The sequence below is a fragment of the Ovis aries genome, chromosome X (assembly GCF_016772045.2).
Source record: "Ovis aries strain OAR_USU_Benz2616 breed Rambouillet chromosome X, ARS-UI_Ramb_v3.0, whole genome shotgun sequence".
Taxonomy (NCBI): domain Eukaryota; kingdom Metazoa; phylum Chordata; class Mammalia; order Artiodactyla; family Bovidae; genus Ovis; species Ovis aries.
The window spans coordinates 11,631,487-11,652,913 of NC_056080.1; the positions used below are offsets into that span (position 1 = coordinate 11,631,487).

At 43.0% G+C, this 21,427-nt stretch overlaps 1 protein-coding gene across 1 annotated transcript in view; it reads right to left on the minus strand.

The window, feature by feature from the left end:
- Positions 1 to 21,427, minus strand: part of LOC101121916 (epidermal growth factor-like protein 6) — a 52,790-nt gene that overhangs the window by 25,097 nt on the left and 6,266 nt on the right. Inside the window, exons 2-3 of the mRNA XM_042242302.2 lie at positions 7,941 to 8,053; positions 1,507 to 1,599 (exon numbers count right to left, since the gene is read on the minus strand). Of these exons, the coding sequence (XP_042098236.1) occupies positions 1,507 to 1,599; positions 7,941 to 8,053 (206 nt within the window). The remainder of the gene's footprint in view (positions 1 to 1,506; positions 1,600 to 7,940; positions 8,054 to 21,427) is intronic.

Sequence of the window (21,427 nt, forward strand, 5' to 3'; positions counted from 1 at the left end):
TCAAGCCTTCTGGACAAGTTCTAAGGAGCCCCTTGGTGGTGCTGGCCCCCGTCCTGGGGTTGGGACAGGAGAGCTAGAGGCTCCCCCCTGAGCCTGCAGGTCTGTCAGCACAGAGAAAGGCTATGTGAGCATCTGGCCTTGGCAGTGAGCCAGGGGCAGGGGGACAGAGTGGGGCAGAGCCCTGGCTTTCTCTGGAATTCCATTCTCCCTTCCAGAACCCTGGCAGGGCTCTTTCCTAAGGGCAGCTGACCTGGATTTGCTGCTCTTTGCCTAACTGTGTTATAGAACTGGGGACCCTTTCTTAATTAGCATAGGTTTCTTGGTGCCTGGGCTCCTCCACACTGTGGACATCTGGGGCCAGATCACCCTTAGTGGGGGGCTGCCCTGTGCACTATAGATGTTCAGCTGGGCTCTACCCACCAGATGCCAGTAGTAACCCCTCCAAAAGTCTCCAGGCACCGCCAGATGACCTCGGGGGTAAGACTTCCAGATTTATCAATTAAAAATACAGGATGCCCGGGTGAATGTGAATTTCGGAAAAATGACTAATATTTGTTCAGTGTGCATATGTCCCATACAATATTTGCAACATGCATACACTATAAAATTATTTGTTGTTTATGTGAAATTGCCTTTGACAATAAGATTTAAATCTTATCCCTAACTAGGGATATGTATTGTATCTGGCAAGTCTTCCTAGGGGACAAAACTGGCCACCTTAAGAACCACTGTTCTTAATATTATAACTGCTTTAATGTCTTCAGATAAACAGCCTATGACTAAATTGCCTTTTAAAATATATCCATTACAATAAAAATATGCATGCAATTCAACCCAACAATTCCATTTTTAGATATTTACCCTATAAAAATACTCAGAGGTGGAAGGATATGCATAGGATAATGGCTGATATAGCACTATTTGTAGTGGCAAGACGTTGGGGATAACTTTTATAATAGTGGTTAAAGTATTTTTACGTAAATGACACAAGCATTTGCTCTAGGGACTAGGATACAGCCTTAAAAAGTATGAGACAGCTCTCTATGTGCTGACATGCAAAAATGCCCATGAGAAATATCCATTATTGTAACTATAACAGAAAAGAAACTGCAGAGATGGCGGTCAAACTCTTAGCTACAGGTGGAGGATGGACTGTGGGTGTTCACACTCACTTTTTAATTTATATCCTTTTGTTTTGTTGGATTTTCTTAAATAAAATATATGCACTGCTTCCTTATCTTAAAAAAACCACTAAATATTATTTGTTCAGAGGGAAAATATTGATTTTTATCTGGCATCCTAACAAAAGCATCAGAATGACTGACGTTTTTCTAGAAGATATTGATGGAAAAATCTCACTGTGAAACCACTGTCGTTTGAAGATCGGAGTTAAAAACTACAGAATCCTGACTGCTATACTGTGTCCCAAACACCACTGCGCTGCCTGAGTTGATTCTGAAAGCTCTGGGGGAGGTCTGTATTACCACCGTGGTCTCTAGTACTGACCTTGGCTGCAGGTTTTCCCGGTGTATCCTGGAAAGCATCTACATTTGTTTGGTCCAACACACTCACCAAACTTGCATCCAGGTTCACACAGAGCTGTGGAAGAAAAGGTATTTTGACAATTAAAGAATAGGAGCCAATAGGTATATGAGAAGATGTTTAACATGGCTAATTATGAGAAAAAGGCAAATCAAAACTACAGTGAGGTATCATCTCACACCAGGCGGAATGGCCATCATCAAAATGTCTACAAATAATAAATGCTGGAAAGAGTATATAGGAAATGGAACACTCCTACGCTGTGGGTTGGAATGTAAATTGGTGCAGACACTAGAGAGAACAGTATGGAAGTTCCTCAAAAAAGCTAAAATAGAGTTGCAATCCCACTAAGGGGCATTTATCTGAACAAAAGTTTAATTTGGAAAGATACATACATGCACTATCAACAATAGCCAAGACATGGAAATAACCAAAATATCCACTGAAAGGCAAAAGGATGAAAAAGACATGATACATATACACAATGGACTATTACTCTGCCATGAAAAAGAATAAAATAAAACCATTTGTAGCCACATGGATGGACCTAGAGAGATTATCATACAGGAAGAGAAAGACAAACACCTTATGATACCACTTACATGTGGAATCTGAAATATGAGACATATAAACTTATCTGCAAAACAGAAATGGACTCACACACATAGACAACAGACTTGTGGCTGCCGATGGGAAGGGAGGATAAGAGAGGGCAGGACTGGGAGTTTGGGAGTAGCAGATGCAAGCTAGTGTATATAGGATGAGTAAACAACAGGTCCTACTGTAGAGCACAGGGATCTACATTCAGTATCCTCTGATAAACCATAATAGAAAACCATAAGAGAACAGAATATGAAAAAGGAATACAAATATGTATAGCTGAATCACTTTGTTGTAGAGCACAAATCAACACAACAGTGTAAGTCAACTGTATTTCAGTAAAGAAATGGAAAAGAACAGGGGTAGTCAGCCCAGTGAAATGCACACATGTTAAACTTAGCCGCCTTCTGTGTGGCAGAGAAATCCATGGTGACACACAATACAGAGGGTGATCTGCTTCCTCTCCAGTTTATTTTCACCTTTAAAATACTGCTTTGCTTCTGAACTACATCTCCGCCCCCCATCTCCGCACCCCCTTTCACCCCACAAGTACAAGTTGACCATAACTTTGCCTAGCACTGCCACACCTCCAGCGGCATTCAAAGGAAACAAAAAGCCTCCTACATCACAATTAGCCAGTTTTGTATGTAAACACAAAAGATTTAACAAAAGGAATATGATTTGTGAGCTGGAAGAAACTCCATGGTTATGCTGGGCCAAGGTCCTTCTCCCCCTTTCTACTGTTTTTTTGTTTTTCTCTTCTGTATTAGTTCCCCCTTTCTCTTTTGTATGATCAAAATTTCAAAATTCTGTGTGTTATCAGCCAAAATGAACAAAGCACAGGTTGGAGGCAGGGAGACGCTGCCTCCGGTCCCAAGGATGGGAACCACACGCATGATGGTGATGGCGATAGTGGTGGTGATGGAGGCATACCAAAGGCAGCATTTGGTTTTCTGCTTTATCCACTTCTGTATCCAGACAACTGACACAAACTAGGAACTCAATAACTATTTGTTGGATGGCTGAAGTGGCAGGAGAAACAAAGATAGGATGGGTAACAGATTGGATTGGGGGCAAGAAAGCGTAGTCAAAGATGGTGGAAAGTTTGAGTCTGGCTCATAAGGAGGAGACAGGGAGAAAACGCTGTGGATAGGAAGAGAGGAAAATGTGAGAGCCCAAAGACATGAAGGGGAATGAGAGAAAAAGCAATGAATGAGAGAGAAACTAGGCCGGTAGGGAATCATGGACTCTCACACTTTCTGGATCTACTAGGCGTTCCAGAAACAGCCAGCATATGAAAGATGACTCAGCAATTGCCAGAAATGCTTGCTTACTTCTCTGCACATTGATTCTCTGGCTCATAGTAGGCCCACCCCTAGGCAAGCCTGTTCCTAAAGACTCCGGCTTGTTCCCATTTGACCCAACCTTACCTTAGCTAATGTCATGTTTCATCTCCCAGCTACCTGGACTCAAAATCTCAGCTGTCTCTATTCTTGTTCCCCAAACAGTCACCCAGAGTATCCTACCCCTCTATCCCTGTTTCTACCACCAAGTTCCTCAACTAAGTATTTGGTTGGCCAAAAAAGTGTGTTTTGCTTTCTCTACAGTCGCTTACAGAAAACCCCAAACGAACTTTTTGGCCAAGCCAATATTTATCCAGCTGCTGGGAACCACTTTGCCCATAGATGTCTGGGAGACTTGTCACATGCCTCTCTCTCTTCACTTTCCTCATCTCAGTCTGTGACCAGGGCTTGGCTGATGCACGGGTCTAACAGGCTAGCCCCTGGTTTCTGGGCAGGACAAATGTTGCGGTGCAATTAACACTCCAGAGCTCCCTGTGGGATCAGGATGACGCCAAACTTCTCTTGAAGCCACATCTTTGCCTCGCTTCTTCCCCAGCTCCCTCACTCCCTTACAGCTTTCCCCCAAGTGCCTCTCAACGGGATATTTGTGCAAGAATCACCTTCACAGGTACTGCTCCTAGAACATCAAGGTCCAATGAGACATGAAAGGGATATTCCAGAAGTAGAGCTCTGATCATGCCACTCATTGCTGCAGTTCTGTTCAGTTCAGTGGCTCAGTCGTGGCTGACTCTGTGACCCCATGGATGCAGCACACCAGGCTTCCCTGTCCATAACCAGCTCCCGGAGCGTACTCAAACTCATGTCCATCGAGTCGGTGATGCCATCCAACCATCTCATCCTCTGTCGTCCCCTTCTCCTCCCGCCTTCAATCTTTCCCAGCATCAGGGTCTTTTCCAAAGAGTCAGTTCTTTGCATCAAGTGGCCAAAGTATTGGAGTTTCAGCTTCAGTGTCAGTCCTTCCAACGAATATTCAGGACCGATTTCATTGCCTAGAAGTCATCAAATAATCTCTGTTGGGTCCTGAATCCAGGACAGGGGTCATAACCATGATCTGGCCTTGGCCCTTTTTTAGTCTTACTCTGTTCCCCGAACCCAGGCAACGATGAGGTCAAACCAGACTGCCTGCTCTTCTCTGACCTACTCTGCACTTTTCACCCCTTCTCTATTGTTACCCCACCCTGCGGCACCCCTTCCCGCCACTCCAATGGTTAATATCCTAACAGTCCTTCAAGGACTACCTTGTAGGGCCCCTCCTTCCAGAAGCTTGTACAGATTTCTCCAGCCAGACGTGAACTTCTGCTCATCTCTGAGAACTCCACAGAACTCTGGCAGGCTTCTCCCACAAAACTGATATCTTCACCGTATTCAATAACTAGCCAGATATTTCGCTTCTGTGTTTCACTTCTATCTACTATCTGAGGCTAAGTGCTTTCAGAACAGGGATACAAACGCTCACCTTTGTTTCTCCTTCTGCATGTAATAGTGTGAACATGTTAGACACTGAAATAGTTTTGAATGACAAAGCAGTCCGTGTAGAACTTTGAACAGGGAAACATTTCAAGGCTTGAAGTAGATCGTAAGTGAAAGAAGATAGGAGAAAACACGCTTCCCACCAAAGTTCTACTTTTGGAGGCAAACGAGATAGAATTGGATTTCCAGGGATATTTTGTTATGGTTATGTTCTTGGAGATGCAGCTTTAATTCTAAATGTTAGAAAAATAAATCTTTTTTTTTAAGCCCCCAAGACCTCTGATTGCTCCCTGGAAAGTTATTTTCAGTGTAGTCCAGACAGGAAAGCCCAGGATAAATGCCAAAGAGAAGAGAGGAGAAGTGGTGAATATTAATACCCTTGCTGTTTGGAGGTCAGCACTCCAGAAAGACGTTTTTGATTTACGGTAACTTTGGATCTGTGATGGGAACAGCCAATCTATGGCATGGGGAAATTCCATTTATGTCTAAAATGGTGTGAGATTTAAGTGTGCTTTAGATAAAGGAAGCTCTCTTGTCTAATTTCCCTGCAAACTCCTCCATCTTTCTGGAGTGTTTATCCACTCTTTACCTACTCTTTCTGGCTCATTATCCCATATCTCACTAAGTGACCCATACCTGAAGGCTAACGATATTGAGTGAAGCAGACCCTGCCCTGGGAACAGATTTAAGCAGGGCAGAGGCTGAGATCTAGAAAGCTCTGGCATAGAGGCAGGGCCTCTGAAGGACTGAGGGCTGATCAGTCAGTGGAGGTGAAGGCCGGGGCAGACTGCACCCTCACAGGCTGGAGCCTGGCTCTGCCTGTTCAGGCAAGTTGGCATGCATTCCTGTCACATCGCCATGCCCCCCACGGCTTAGAAATCAGAGGCCTGGTGATCAGGGACTAACCAGCCTGTTACCTGGTGCTTCGAGGAGCGTATGACTTTACCATCAAGAAGGACCATGCCGATTGGATGTAATATGATACAGATCCTAGATACAAAAATCATTGCCATTTACTGTGTCAACATTTGACGGGGGCAGAGGGTGGGCTGACCGTCTCTTCCGCTTGCCAAACACGCAGTGGGAGCGGTGTGTTGGAAATGCCCTTTAGCATCTGGCTTTCAATTCTTTTCAGGCCTCTGGTATGAATACTGGCCACAAAAGTGGTGAGAATGTGATTGGCTGTGTGCACCATGGTCAGACTTTTTTATGGCCGGAGGTCCTGAGCTTCCTGTGGCGGTAAGAGAGATTCCAAAGCAGGTATCCCGTGTGGTTTTTGACCCTTTCCACCTCACTGACTTCAAAGACAATTGTATCATGGTTGTGTTTAGAAGGAGAAAAAAGCAACATTGAACCCCCTCATCACCTGCTGCTTTGACGGACAGAAGTCTGCAGGGAGGAAATGGAGCCTGAGCAAGCTTATCTACCTTGCCCAAGGTCACCCACGTCAGTCTGGTTCTCAAGACAATGCCCTTGATCGTGACCCCCCTGATCAGTGTGAGCACCACCCTTTTCAACCGACAAAGTCCCAGGGGAATGTTCTAACTTTCTTTTGCTAGGCAGGCAGTTGTGACTTTCAAACACTTCTGCTATCTTCACACTCTTGTCATCTCCTCATTAGGAAACCGCGGCAGTGCAGGGTTTTACATAATATCAAACACGTGGGGGGATTCCCTGGTGGCTCAGATGGTAAAGCGTCTGCCCGCAATGTGAGAGACCCGGGTTCGATCTCTTCCCTGGAGAAGGAAATGGCAACCCACTCCAGTATTCTTGCCTAGGAAATTCCATGGATGGAGGAGCCTGGTGGGCTACAGTCCATGGGGTGGCAAAGAGTCGGACACAACTGAGCGACTTCACTAAACATGTGGGAGTGAGATCAACGTCCTCTAATGTTTTAGGGATTTTGGACATGGTCAAGTTCTGCCCGCAGCTACAGTCTGCCCAGATTATTTTTGAACCAGCTAAATCAAAGAGAAGAGGTTGGGGCAGGGAAAGAGCAAAAAAGGAATGTAGAATTATTATTCTTAAAAATCGCTAACACTCTTGGGCTTTATAGTTTATAATCCAATATGATCCACACCAGTGCCTAAAGTATATGGGACGTGCAAATGTCTGTTCATCCCACTTAACAGATTAAGGATTCAGGTTCTATGCCACCTTCTAGATACACGGGGCCCTGTGACCAGATTCCTGCCCTGAAAGAATGTACCCCTGGTTAGTCAGCTTCGAAGAATACAGATTTGATTCTTTTGCACTGAGAGTGTCGGTTATTATAGAAATTTACATGAAAAACAATGCCACACAGAACTCTTTGCTCATCCCTAGCCTCCCCAACTTTTTTGAAATTGTCGGAGGCCTCTCTCGGAGTCCAGAACACTGGTGTGACAAATGATGTCAAAAACAAATTATGGAAACTTACTTTGAAATATACACAACAGAACCATGCATATCTTACATATATATGCACGCATCCCTTGAAACCATCTAGAAATAGGCACGATGGACTTGAAAAATGTGAGTAACCAAACTACAAAGTAAATGGCTAACCTTCTTGCTTGTGACCAAAGCCTACTGGTTGGGTGATTCATAATTAAAAAGTGGAATTCATTAGAATTCGGTTGGAAAAATTATCATTAGAATGAGGTATTTCTTGACCTGTTTTTGCCTAACTCAGTTTCTCTAGATTAAAACAAAAACAGCCATACTGACTAAGAGAACAGCAGAAAGAATTGATGAAACAGGGCTCCTAAAACAAACACATCACATCAAGGGTGATGGGTCAGCCACATTTTGAATGGGAAGAGATCTCACAAGAACTTCGACCTTGGCTGTCAGTTAGGACTGTGTCCCTGCTCTGGGAAAGCCACTGGCAACCTGGTGACAGCTCATGGTGTCACAGAGAAAAACTGCAGGACCCAGGCCAACCACCTGAGCACCGGGTGGTCTGAGTTTTTACAAAAGTACCTTCACAGACTCCCTTGCTGCTCCTTCTCCAGCCATAGCAGCAGGCCAGTATGGTTCCATAGCGACAGACACCAGGCTGGAGCGACAATGCCGACAACGTGTGATCCCTTGGACTGTGGATAAAGAGCCACATGTTAGAACTGAGAAAATGGGAAGCACCAGAGACTCTATGGACAGGAGACGTGACAGTTACCTGGTCAATTGCCACAAACCTGCTGGAAGTGCTAGATCGGATTTTGAAAACCTGAATTTCAGATTGCCAGCCTCTGCTCTCATCCCTTGCCAGCCTTCACCAATAATTGTGCTAAGTCACTTCAGGCATGTCCCACTCTTCGCGACCCCATGGACTGCAGCCCACCAGGCTCCTCTGTCCATGGGGATTCTCCAGGGAAGAATACTGGAGTGGGTTGCCATGCCCTTCTCCAGGTCCCCAATGTTTAGCATCAGCCATTTCCTTCTTCCCCAGGGTTAAGAGAACTGGATTACATGGGACTTCCCTGGGGGTTCAGTGGCTAAGAGTCCTCCTGCCAGCGCAGGCGACACAGGTGCAATCCCTGGTCTGAGAGGGTTCTGCCTCCTGCGGGGCCATTAAGCCCATGCGCCACCGCTAGAGAGCCCCTGCTCTGCAGCAAGAGAAGCCAGTGCAGGGAGAAGCCCGCCACTGGAGAGCAGCCCCCACTCCCTGCAACTAGGGAAACGCCCGTACAGCAAGGAAGACCCAGCGCAGCCATTAAATACGGAAATCAACAGAACTGGGCTCCATATAATCTATGAAACTTGGACATGTGAGAGTGGCCCAAATCGTCTGCTTCTGAACCCTGGAGAGGGCCAGTTTTCAGATCTGTCTGTCCAGACACACTGGCTCCCCAGGTCTGGGTCCAGGTCCGTGCCCCTGTGTGCTCACATGACTCCCTGGGCCCCCTGGCTTCGTCGCAGACAAGAGCGCTGCCCCTCTGCCCCACTGGCCACCTGGCGGCCACCGAACACACTGGAATCTTGATACACTAGAGACGGTCAAAGCTGGAAAGACGCTATAGAGCGCCTTCATGCAAGCCATCTCCTGTCACAGATGAGGCAACTCCAGCCCGAAGGAGCAGTCACAACCCCAGCAGAGCCCTGTCAGCGGTTCCAGCCCAGGGCGCCCTCCTTACTCCTGGAAACACAATTCACTCAACTCTTCATCTGTAGAGCAGAGGTTGGCAGATGTTTTCCATAAAGGGGCAGATGGTAAGTAGTTTAGGCTCTGTGGGCCACGGGGTCTTTGTCCAAGTGCAAAAGCAGCTGCAAGCAACAGTAGATAGATGGGCATGGCCGTATTCAGTAAATATTTATGGACACTGAAACATTAGAATTTCATAAGCTTTCCACATGTCATGCAATAATATGCTTTTTTTGGTTTAGTTTTAACTGTTTTTAAAGTAAAAGCCATTCTTAGCTCAAGAGCCACATAGAAACAGAGGGCCACCTAGCCTTGGCCTGAGGGCTGCAGTTTGCTGACCTTGACCTAGAGGCCGGAAAGAGTGGGCCCCAACCCCAAGTGCCAAGGTGGTAGCTTGTCACACATTCCACGATTGGGCAGGGTTACCACCAGGTTCTGGAAGAAAAGGCTTCTGCTGTGTATTTGGTGGATGGCTGGGGTGGTTTCCTCTTGCATAGGAAATACATGATAAGATGCATGCATGTTAAACACCTGGGCATTTTAACAGACAAGGAATGCACATTTGACCATGCGCTTGTTGCAGCTGTCAGCACCGATCCCAGGACACACCTAACAGCACTTGGTCCCAATTCTCCCCTCCCTCCATTCCCTGGCACCCACAAATTTACATTCTGTCTCTAGATTTGCCCATTCCGGACATTTCCCATAAGTGTAGTCATACCTCTATGGTCGTTTTGTGTCTGACTTTTTTCATTTAGCATGTTTTCAAGGTTCGTTCATCTTGTGGCACATAAGAGTAGTTCGTTTTTACTGGTGAATAATATTCTATTGTATGAATAGACCACATTTATCTGTTTGTCAGTTGATGGGCATTTGGGATGTCTCTACCTTTTGGCTATTAAGAATAATGCTGCTATGAACACTGTGTATTAGCTTTTGTGTGAACATATGTTTTCGTTTTTCTTGGGTATATACCTAGGAGTGGAACTGCTGGATCATAGGCACTCTATGTTTAACTTTTTGAAGAACTGACGCACTGTTTTCCTTCCTTTTCTCCTTTGCCTTTTGCTTCTCTTCTTTTCTCAGATGTTTGTAAGTCATCCTCAGTCAATCATTTTACCTTTTTGCATTTCAGGGAATGAATGGAAGCCTGGCTGCAGTCCATGCAGTAACAAAGAGTCGGATACGACTGAGTGACTGAACAACAATAAAACACTGTTTTCCAAGAGAGCTGTATCGTTTCACACCTCCACCAACAGTGTGTGAGGACTCCAACTTGTGCATGTTCCCACCAGCACTTGTTATTGTCCATTTTTTCATTACAGCTATCCCAGTGGTTGAGAGGAGAAGGAAATGGCAACCCACTCCAGTGTTCTTGCCTGGAGAATCACGTGGATGGGGGAGCCTGGTGGGCTGCTGTCTATGTTGTTGCACAGAGTCGGACACGACTGAAGCGACTTAGCAGCAGCAGCAGCAGCAGTGGTTGAGAAGTAGTACTGTGCTTGGATTTGTATTTCCCAGATGGTTAATGATGTCGAGCATTTTTTATGTGTTTATTGGCTCTTTGTGTATCTTCTTTGGAGAAAGGTCTATTCAGGTCCTTTCCCCATTTTCTAATTGGGTTATTTGTCTTGATATGCTTAAGAATGAAACACAAAGATCAAAACTAATTGGTAAAAGCAGCTGTCCCCATGCCCCGATGAATAACATAATGTAATTTTACCTTATCCTGAGGAAAAAATCTTCCATCTAGATCCTCAAAGAGTCAGTTTTTTTTTTTAACCATATTTGTACTGAACTTTGACAAAGTGCCCAAATCTGTTTTCTCTTCCTTTAGCAACATGGAGCTGAGTCTGCGGAGCAGAGTGGAGGGAGAAACTGTCTTTGCCCATTAAAGAAGCAGATGTCACATTTCAGGTGGATTTAAAAAGAACATATGACAAAGAAGAAACCTATAGAGGGGGATATTTTCCCTATGGCAATTTAATTCCATATTTTTATAAGGAACATGTATTCATTTAGTGAGATTCCAATCTATCAACAAATCATGGAGCTGACCTGTAAATTTCTTTTTTAAAATATTTTTATTTTGTATTGGAGTATAGCTGATTTACAATGTTGTATAGTTTCAGGTGTATAGCAAAGTGATTCAGGTATACATATACATATATTGATTCTTTTAAAATTATTTTCCCATTTAGGTTATTACAGAACATTGAGTAGAATTCCCTGTGCTATAGAGTAGGTCCTTGCTTATTTTCTGTTTTAAATATAGCAGTGTGCACAGGTCAATCCCAAACTCCTAAAATATCCCTCTCTCCTACCTTTCCCCTTTTCCCACTTTTCCCCTTCTTGACCTCAGATTTGCAAGCAATAAGTGCCCCAGCTCCAATAGGAAGAGCCCTATGGCAAGAATACACAGAAGAACAGTACAAAAAGATCTTCATGACCTGGATAATCACGATGGTGTGATCACTCACCTAGAGCCAGACATCCTGGAATGTGAAGTCAAGTGGGCCTTAGAAAGCATCACTACGAACAAAGCTAGTGGAGGTGATGGAATTCCAGTGGAGCTATTTCAAATCCTGAAAGATGATGCTGTGAAAGTGCTGCACTCAATATACCAGCAAATTTGGAAAACTCAGCAGTGGCCACAGGACTGGAAAAGGTCAGTTTTCATTACAATCCCAAAGAAAGGCAATGCCAAAGAATGCTCAAACTACCACACCATTGCACTCATCTCACACACTAGTAAAGTCATGCTCAAAATTCTCCAAGCCAGGCTTCAGCAATATGTGAACCGTGAATTTCCTGATGTTCAAGCTGGTTTTAGAAAAGGCAGAGGAACCAGAGATCAAATTGCCAACATCCACTAGATCATGGAAAAAGCAAGAGGATTCCAGAAAAACATCTATTTCTGCTTTACTGACTATGCCAAAGCCTTTGACTGTGTGGATCACAATAAACTGTGGAAAATTCTGAGAGAGATGGGAATACAGACCACCTGACCTGCCTCTTGAGAAATCTGTATGCAGGTCAGGAAGCAACAGTTAGAACTGGACATGGGACAACAGACTGGTTCCAAATAGGAAAAGGAGTACATCAAGGCTGTATATTGTCCCCCTGCTTATTTAACATATATGCAGAGTACATCATGAGAAACCCTGGATTGGAAGAAGCACAAACTGGAATCAAGATTGCCGGGAGAAATATCAATAACCTCAGATATGCAGATGACACCACCCTTATGGCAGAAGGTGAAGAGGAACTAAAAGCCTCTTGATGAAAGTGAAAGAGGAGACTGAAAAAGTTGGCTTAAAGCTCGACATTCAGAAAATGAAGATCACGGCATTCAGTCCCATCACTTCATGGGAAATAAATGGGGAACGGTGGAAACAGTGTCAGACTTTATCTTTTGGGGCTCCAAAATCACTGCAGATGGTGACTGCAGCCAGGAAATTAAAAACGCTTACTCCTTGGAAGAAAAGTTATGACCAACTTAGATAACATATTCAAAAGCAGAGACATTACTTTGCCAACTAAGGTCCTTCTAGTCAAGGCTATGGTTTTTCCAGTGGTCATGTATGGATGTGAGAGTGGGCTGTGAAGAAGGCTGAGTGCCAAAGAATTGATGCTTTTGAACGGTGCTGTTGGAGAAGACTCTTGAGAGTCCCTTGGACTGCAAGGAGATCCAACCAGTCCATTCTGAAGGAGATCAGCCCTGGGATTTCTTTGGAAGGAATGGTGCTAAAGCTGAAACTTCAGTACTTTGGCCACCTCATGCGAAGAGTTGACTCATTGGAAAAGACTCTGATGATGGGAGGGATTCGGGGCAGGATGAGAAGGGGACGACAGAGGATGAGATGGCTGGATGGCATCACGGACTCGATGGATGTGAGTCTGAGTGAACTCCAGGAGTTGGTGATGGACAGGGAGGCCTTGCGTGCTGCGATTCATGGGGTCGCACAGAGTCAGACACGACTGAGCGACTGAACTGAACTACCTATTCCCTGATGCCAAAAACCCAGCTTCATCCTCAAAAGGGGCCATCAAGAACATGAGGAGTCTGTTGGAGCAGAGAAAGTGTGTGGATCAGGGGAGTGAGAAGGAAAGCAGGGAGAACAGTGGGAGGGAGAAAGAGCAGGAGATAAACAAGGTCCAGAAAGGAAGGGCCTGTGTCCACATGAAACATTTGGCCCATCCTAAAGGCACCAGAGAGTTATCCAGAGGTTTCAAGCAGTTGGAAATAGCAAGGCTTTTGCAAGACACAAAGCAGCTTCCATAGAAGTGAGGTGAACTCAACAGGCACCAACAAGATTATTGAAACATTAGACCAAAAGCAAAGGCAAGAAAAGCAAAAGCAAACAAGTAGGAACTACATCAAACTAAGAAGCTCTGCACAGCAAAGGAAACCAACAGAATGAAAAGGCAACCTACCAAATGGAAGAAAATATTTGCAAATCATGTATCTGATAAGGGGCTAATACCCAAATATAAAATATAAGATAAATATTTATAATATAAAAGGAACTCAAACAACTCATTTCAAAAAAAAAAAAACCACTCTGATTTGAAATGGGTAGAAAATGTGAAGTGACATTTTTTCACAGGACGACATTCAGATGGGCAACACACATACAAAAAGATGCTCAGCATCAACTAGTCATCAGGAAAATGCAAATCAAAACCACAATGAGGCATCACCTTACACCTGCCAAAATGGCTATCATCAAAAGACAACAAATAACTAGTGTCTGAGGATATGAAGAAAAGGAACCATCCTCCACTGTTGTTGGGAATAAATATTGGGTACAGCCACTCTGAAAAACAGCATGGAGGGTCCTCAAAATTTTAAAACAAAACAACACAACCGTACAATCTAGCAGTTACATTTCTGGGTATTTATCCAAAGAAAATCTATATGCTCCCCTATGTTCACTGCAGCATTATTTACAATAGCCAATATATGGAAACAACCTAAGTGTCTATCAGTGAGTGAATGGATGGGAAAAAAAAAAGTGGTATGTATATACAATGGAATATTATTCAGCCATGATAAAGAATGAAATCTTGCCATTTTCAACAACATGGATGGACCTTGAGGGCATTATGCTACGTGAAAGACAGATTCTGTATGACCTCACTTATATATACTTACATGTGGAATCTAAAACACAGACCAAAAAACCACCCCAAGCTCAAAGATACAGAGAAGAGATCTATGATTGCTGGCAGGGGCCACAAAACAGGTAAGGGGGATCAAAAGGTACAAACTTCCAGTTATACAACAAATGAGTCCTGGGGATGTAATATATAGCATGGCCACTATAGTTAATTGTGCTTGCTCATACTCAATTGCTAAGTCGTGTCTGACCCTTTGTGACCCCACAGACTGTAGCCCACCAGGCTCCTCCGTCCATGGGATTCCCAGGCAAGAATACTGGAGTAGGTTGCCATGCCCTCCTCCAGGAGATCTTCCCCACCCAGGGATCGAAATCAAGTCTCCTGCGGTGGCAGGCAGATCTTTACTACTGAGCCACCAGGAAAGCCCCATCATTAATAATACTGTAATGCATATTTTAAAGTTGCTAAGAGAGTAAATCTTAAAAGTTGCCATCACAAGGAAAAAAGTGCTGTAGCTATGTATGGTTTAGAGATGGTAGCTAGACTTACTGTTGTGATCATTTTGCAGTGTATACAAGTATTGAATCACTGTGTTGTACATCTGAAATGAACATAATGTTTTATGACAATTATACCAAAAAAAAAGATTACTGAAACTGTGAGGTGTGAAATTACAAAGAACCAAATTGAAATGTTGAAATATGATTTTTTTTAAAAAAAAGGTTACTTAGAAACTTTGGTGAAAAAGCCCAGGGTTCCTGGTACAGGTGGTCAAACCCATTTCATATGTATTTGTCAAAGTCAATTAGTTTTGATTGTGGAGAATACTGCCTGGGGTTAAGTAAGAGAAGAAAGTTACCAGAAGGTGAAATTCATATACTGTTTGTACATTAACAGAACTCTACAGAGAAATCTGCTTTCTCGAGTTGTATTGCTTTCACGTGTTTGCCTTTAGATGAAAGGTGAAACTGAGAAATCTGAGGAGTATTGATTTCTTCCAAAACATCATTTTTGACACTGTACAAAGTATCACTTGTAAAGTTCTCCAAAATGTTAATGATGAACACTTAAGCAAAAGCTTGTTAATGAAGTCAGACTTCTTATCCACTATCAGGGATGCCTTCCCTGGTCACAAATGCATTTTAGCATTACAGATCTGTTGGAAGACATCACAAATTCGACATTACATCTAGCATTCTCCTCACTTCTTTAAAATATGGAAAGAACAACTAAGACTCAACTCATGACTGAGAAATATACAATGGATTCTGGATGTTCAGGCAACTACACAAATCATAAAACATCGCTCTGGTCTCCAGCTGCTCTGTGGATGCAGAGACATGTTCCGTGCATATTTCCTACAGGAGAGCAAGCACCTTGAAAGAACTCTGTAGAAAAAGCCATCAGAGAACCATGTGAGTCCATAAATGAGCAACGTGCCTTGCAATTAATGAGTGTGCAGTCCATGTAGTCACCCAGTTTTGAGAAACAGCTTCAAAGGGATAGCCACAAATGGGATTTTACTGGTTTAATCATCAAATTCTACATCTGGTCAGGAAAGTGGGAAAACAGTTTAAAAGAGGGAAATCACTAGTGGATAGAATGGCTAATAATTACTTGCTGATTTGTAGATTCTGGAGGAAATTTATTTATTACACCAAGAATCCAGTTCTATAGAATCCAGCATTCTATGCTTGCTAGTTTTCTTAATTCACATATGGCAGCTATTTAAAATTATGGGTAAAAATAAAAGTATTTAAAATGTTTCTGATTAAGCTGAAACAATATTATTGAGGGGAAGAGAGAATCTACCACAGGCAAGCACAATATTGATGAGAACAGTGGGACACACTATCTTATAAAATTTTTCTAAAATCTACTAAAAAAAAAGCTTTAACTTTTTGTTTCTTTAACTGCAGAGTTCTTGAATGACACTGCAAGTAAATGTTAGTAAGTAATTCAGATTACTTTCCCAGTATCATCTCCTACCTGCCTTTTGCCCTAATCCAGGGCCAGTCACTAACTTTCCCACCAGTAATTTGACCACTCTTTTAATATCTAGTTGTGAGTACTCTGGATAAGAAATACAAACTATTAGGTGAAACCATATGAAACTATAATTTTAGAAGTTAAAAATGTCCAAATATCTGTATATCATATATTACAATTTAACGATCACGGAAGAGAAGGCTAAGTGCTCAGTAAATACATTTCTGTGACTGCTGGGCACAAAGCTACATTCCATGACTGGTTTTGGCCAACAGAATGGGGGTAGGCTGTCTCCAAGCCTGTGCACAGAGCCTCCTGTGGAATCCTCGATTTCATTTCCATCAGCCCAATATAGAGGACACTGGGGCCCTGGCCAAAGATGGCACCTCAAGATGGATGGAACCTGGTCCCATGTGAGAGCACGTAGCAGACTCTCTTAAATGTGTGTTGGACTTGAAGGCAGGCAAAGAAATGAACTTCTACTGTGTTCGGCCACTGTGATTTTGGGATGGTTTGACACATGAAGTTAGCCTACCTTGATAAAGAGAGTAATAGTCCAAGACCGTTTCTTTTCCTAAAGTATAGTACACATGATATTTTCCTCATGTGTGAATCCACTGAAACAACAAACAAAAACTTAGAAAGATGTCAGTATGATTTGCATTTAGTTTCATATTTAGCAAAGCATTTTTTTAAATGTACAAAAATGGAGCAGTGCATGCTGGGAGATCAAGAATGCATGGTTAAGGCATAGTCCTGAATTTAGAAGACATCTGAGTATCATGAGACATATGCATTTGGCTGGATTAACCCAACTCCATGGAACCCGGTAAACCTGGGGTGATCAATAAAAAAGGAGTTCCTGAAAGAGAAAGAGAAAGCTAGAAAGAGAATTCTTGGTCTTGGACTGAAAGGATCCCACCAACATTCTCTGCCACCCTGGGAGGTCTGGCCAGGCTAGACAGCTGCTTGCGCATGTGTGCTTGTGTGCTCTGCCTTTGATCTCTCTTCCTAAACAACACTGGACATATAGAAGGTTCAAGGCACCCAGTCCTGAGGCAGGGAAGTGGCACTGTAGGTGAAGTCTCTGTGGGGAGGAGGCCCTGAGCTGTGGCTGTCTGAGCTACCTGCTGAATTGCCCAGAGCTCCTTTCACATATTACACAGCTTGCTGTCTACATTGATCAGATTAATCATAAGTCACCGTCTTCACAGCTGAAGTTAATGTTTTTTAAAACATTCCAGGGATTGGGTAAGTTGTATAATATTTCTTCATGGGATTCCTTATTTTCTGCATAAATACACTTTGCCAGAATTTTTAGTATGCTTGTTTATGGTCAGGTTCCAGGAAACTTTATGATAGGATCCAAGACAAATTGGGAAGTTAAAACTTTTTTGCCGATGTTTTTACATTTAAATATTGCCAAACGAAAGATGGAAGTATTTTCTAAATACAGACAACAAGGCCCAGCCAGAAGAGATTTTTTTTTTTTTGCTTTCTCCTGTTTTTATCATAACTTCCAGCACAACAAGTCCATAGTACCCAACTAGTTAAAATAAATTCTGGGCTCCCATCTATTTTTGAGATACAGAGTCCAAGTCCAGCAGGCCCAGGGATGCCCCCAAAACATCTCACTTTCCTGGACGTGTCGGCATCTGAGAACCCAATCCAAAATGCTCAAGCTATCAAGTGTATCCCAGTGTGTGTTGATGCATCTTCAAATTTCCCATGCCATGAGTATACAAAGCTTGGAACTCTTCACTGCTTCTTCTATTTCTCTCACTTATTATTAATCCAATGGAGAGTTGCTGGAAGGTTTTAAGGAGAGGGCTGACCTGACCTAATGTATTCTCAAGGAGAAAACTCTAAGACATGGACTAGAGGGGACAAAAGAAGAAGCTAGTGGAAGCTCTTGGTGGGGGGGGGGGGTGGTTCCAGTGAGAGAGGATGGTTATAAGGCTGGATGGTGGCAGGCAGGAAGGAGAGAAGGAGACGGACTTGACACATTGTCGGAGTGGGACTTAGTGCCTGACTGTGCATAAGTGGGGAGGAAGAGCAACTGGTCAGGAACGACACCCGGGTTTTTGACACTAATCCGTCTGGACACTCCTGGAACAGGGGGAATGGATGAGAAGCAGGGAATAAGTTTTGGAGAGCTGACCAAGAGTTTGGTTTTGGATGTCCTAAGCTCAGTGAGACATCCCGATGGATAGGGCAAGAATTGACAAGGGATGAATCTCCAAAATATGTAAACAGCTCATGTAGCTCAATATCAAGAATACAAACACCCCAATCAAAAAATGGGTGGAAGATCTAAGTAGACACTTCTTCAAAGAAGACACTCAGATGGCTAAAAAACACATGAAAAGATGGTCAGTATCACTAATTATGAGAGAAATGCAAATCCAAACTACAGTGTGGTGTCACCTCATGCCAGTCAGAATGGCCAACTGCCAGGGTCCAGCCCCAGTGGATCCAGGGAATTCGAAACGGGGATGGAGTCAGCGTTTGGGAAAGGACTATTTAATTAGAAATATAAAGAGATTAGGAAAGAATAGTGTAGTAGGAAAATTAGTGGAGAAAAGAGGCTGAATAACTTGGTTTATGTGGAAAGCTAATAAAACCTCGAGACAAGAGGTTTGCACCATCTACGTAGGCCACCGGCGCCCGCTTGAATAGCAGAGGGTGCCCCGCCTTGGGCTTCCGCTTGCATGGGTCTTAGAAGCCAGGGCAAGTAAATAGACATGGTGAGCCTCCACGCCCCAGATGGGAATTCAGCCAGAAAAGAAGAGAAGGAGAAAAGACCACATGGGGGAAACCAGTCTTTCCAGTGACTGGTCTATCCTTTATTGTTCAGGAAAGCTTTTTACACTTTTGGTTGTACATAGAGATCAATGGATAATACAAAGTTATGCAGCATCAGCAGCCCTGACTTTTATCAAGACCAGGCTTTCTCTCTGCACACCTAGCTGTATACACAAGTCTTAGGTGATTTACATCATCTTCTGGCCAGAAGGCCTATTAGCATTTTACAGTCCTTTTCTGATAAGGGTCTGTCAAGCAGAAAACTTATTTGCCTTAATAGTGTTGTTCTTCCCAAAGTCTGGTGCCACTCTCAGAAAGCAGTAAATAAAGTTACATTCTTACATAGGACACAACAATTTATAACAAGGAAAGAGGAGTACAGTGATTTATAACAAAGAGAAAATTCATTAACTCAAAAGTCTAGTATTGCTAACATCAAAACTACTGTATTCCTACTTCTGCATCCCATTTACATTGATTAATATCCTCCCAGGTGCCTAAAAGATAAAGGATATGGAGGCCTGGCGGCAAACATTAACTCAACGATGAAACCCTTCACCAAACTAATTCTTAGCTGTAAAAGGCTCTATATCTTTAAGATGTTTTAAGTTTCATGCCTCTCACGGTTGGGGGGCTGTAAACAACCACAAGTTGTAAAAGTCCATGGAAGTCTGTCAGGCAAGTTAGAGAGCCATCAGAGGGATTTGGGCTGAAACATTTCTTTCATATGCAGGAGACCAGTTGGAGCTCTAAGTTAACTTTTTGCAGAGAAAGGTGGTCGAGTATAGCCCCCTGTAATGTCAGAAGAGTATAGTATAGCAGACAGTAAACAGACAGAATTTGGTTTCGGGGTGGATGCTCAGGCGGAGGACCACTTGAGACCTGACTCGCCTTGCCCGTCAGGTCTCTCCACATGACCTTGTCATGGGTGGGATCACCCGTGCTGGCTCCCAGCAGCCAACATCAAAAAATGTATAAGCAATAAGAGAGGGTATGTAGAAAAGCGAACCCTACTACACTGTCAGTGGGAACATAAACTGGTACAGCCACTATGGAGAACGGTATGGAGGTTCCTTAAAAAAACTAAAAATAGAGCTACCATATGATCCAGCAATCCCACTCCTGGGCATGTATCTGAAGAAAATTATAATTCAGAAAGATACATGCTCCCCTGTGTTCACTGCAGCACTATTTACAATAGCCAGGACATGGAAACAACCTAAATGTTCATCAATAGAGGAATGGATAAAGCAGATGTACATATACAGAATGGAATATTATTCAGCTATAAAAAAGAATGAAATAATGCCATCTGCCACAACATGGATAGATCTGGAGATTGTTATACTGAGGGAAGTAAGTCAGAGAAAGACAAACACCATATGTCATCACTTATATGTGGAGTCTAAAAAGGGGGGGTACAAATAAACTTATCTACAAAACAGCAATAGAGTCACACTGTAGAAAATATACTTGTGGCTACCAGGGGGTAAAGAGGGGGTAAGGGATAAATCAGAAGACTAGGATTGACATATACAAACTACTATATAGAAAATAGATAACCAATAAGGACCTACTGTACAACACAGGGAAATGTAGACTCTGGCCTATATGCGGAAAGAATCTTAAAAAGAGAGGATATATGTATATATTTAACTGATTCACTTTGCTGTACACTTGAAACTAACACAACATTGTAAATCAAGTATTCTCCAATAAAAATTAGAAAAAGTAAAAAAGAGAATGCAGCAGAGAGAGCCTAAGATTTAAGATTCGCATTTTTAAGTCATCGACACACAGATGGCATGAAAGAGCAAGGACTGGCAAGATCACATGGAGATAGTTTAGATAAGGAAGATAATAGGGTCAGAGACGGATCTCTGTAGAAACGAAGGCTGGGAAAGGAGGCTGAGGAGTAATCAGTGTGAGAAAAGGAAAAAGAGAATGCTTTGTGATGTTTTTAAAACATACCCACCAATTCTTTGATATTTTTCCTTTTAAAATTTAAGCCCAATTCCCCTTCCCTTATGAAATAGAGCAGGACTCTATAGTCTTTCCCCAACATGTCTTCCTCTTGCTTTTTGCCTATAGAAAAATTTGATCAGATAAGTGAGAAAATGCAGAAGCAAAGGAAACACAATAATAATAGTTTCAGTTCAGTTCAGTTGCTCAGTCATATCCAGCTCTCTGCAGCCCCATGGACTGCAGCACACCAAGCTTCCCTGTCCATCACCAACTCCCGGAGCTTGCTCAAACTCATGTCCATTGAGTCAGTGATGCTATCCAACGATAATAATAATAGTTTAGTCTTTAAGAAATGTCAAGGACCTTTAGTTCGTCCTCAAGAGCTCTAGATAATATTCTGAGCTATATCCTTTGAGTTGTTTCATAGATACTAAAACCCTCACTG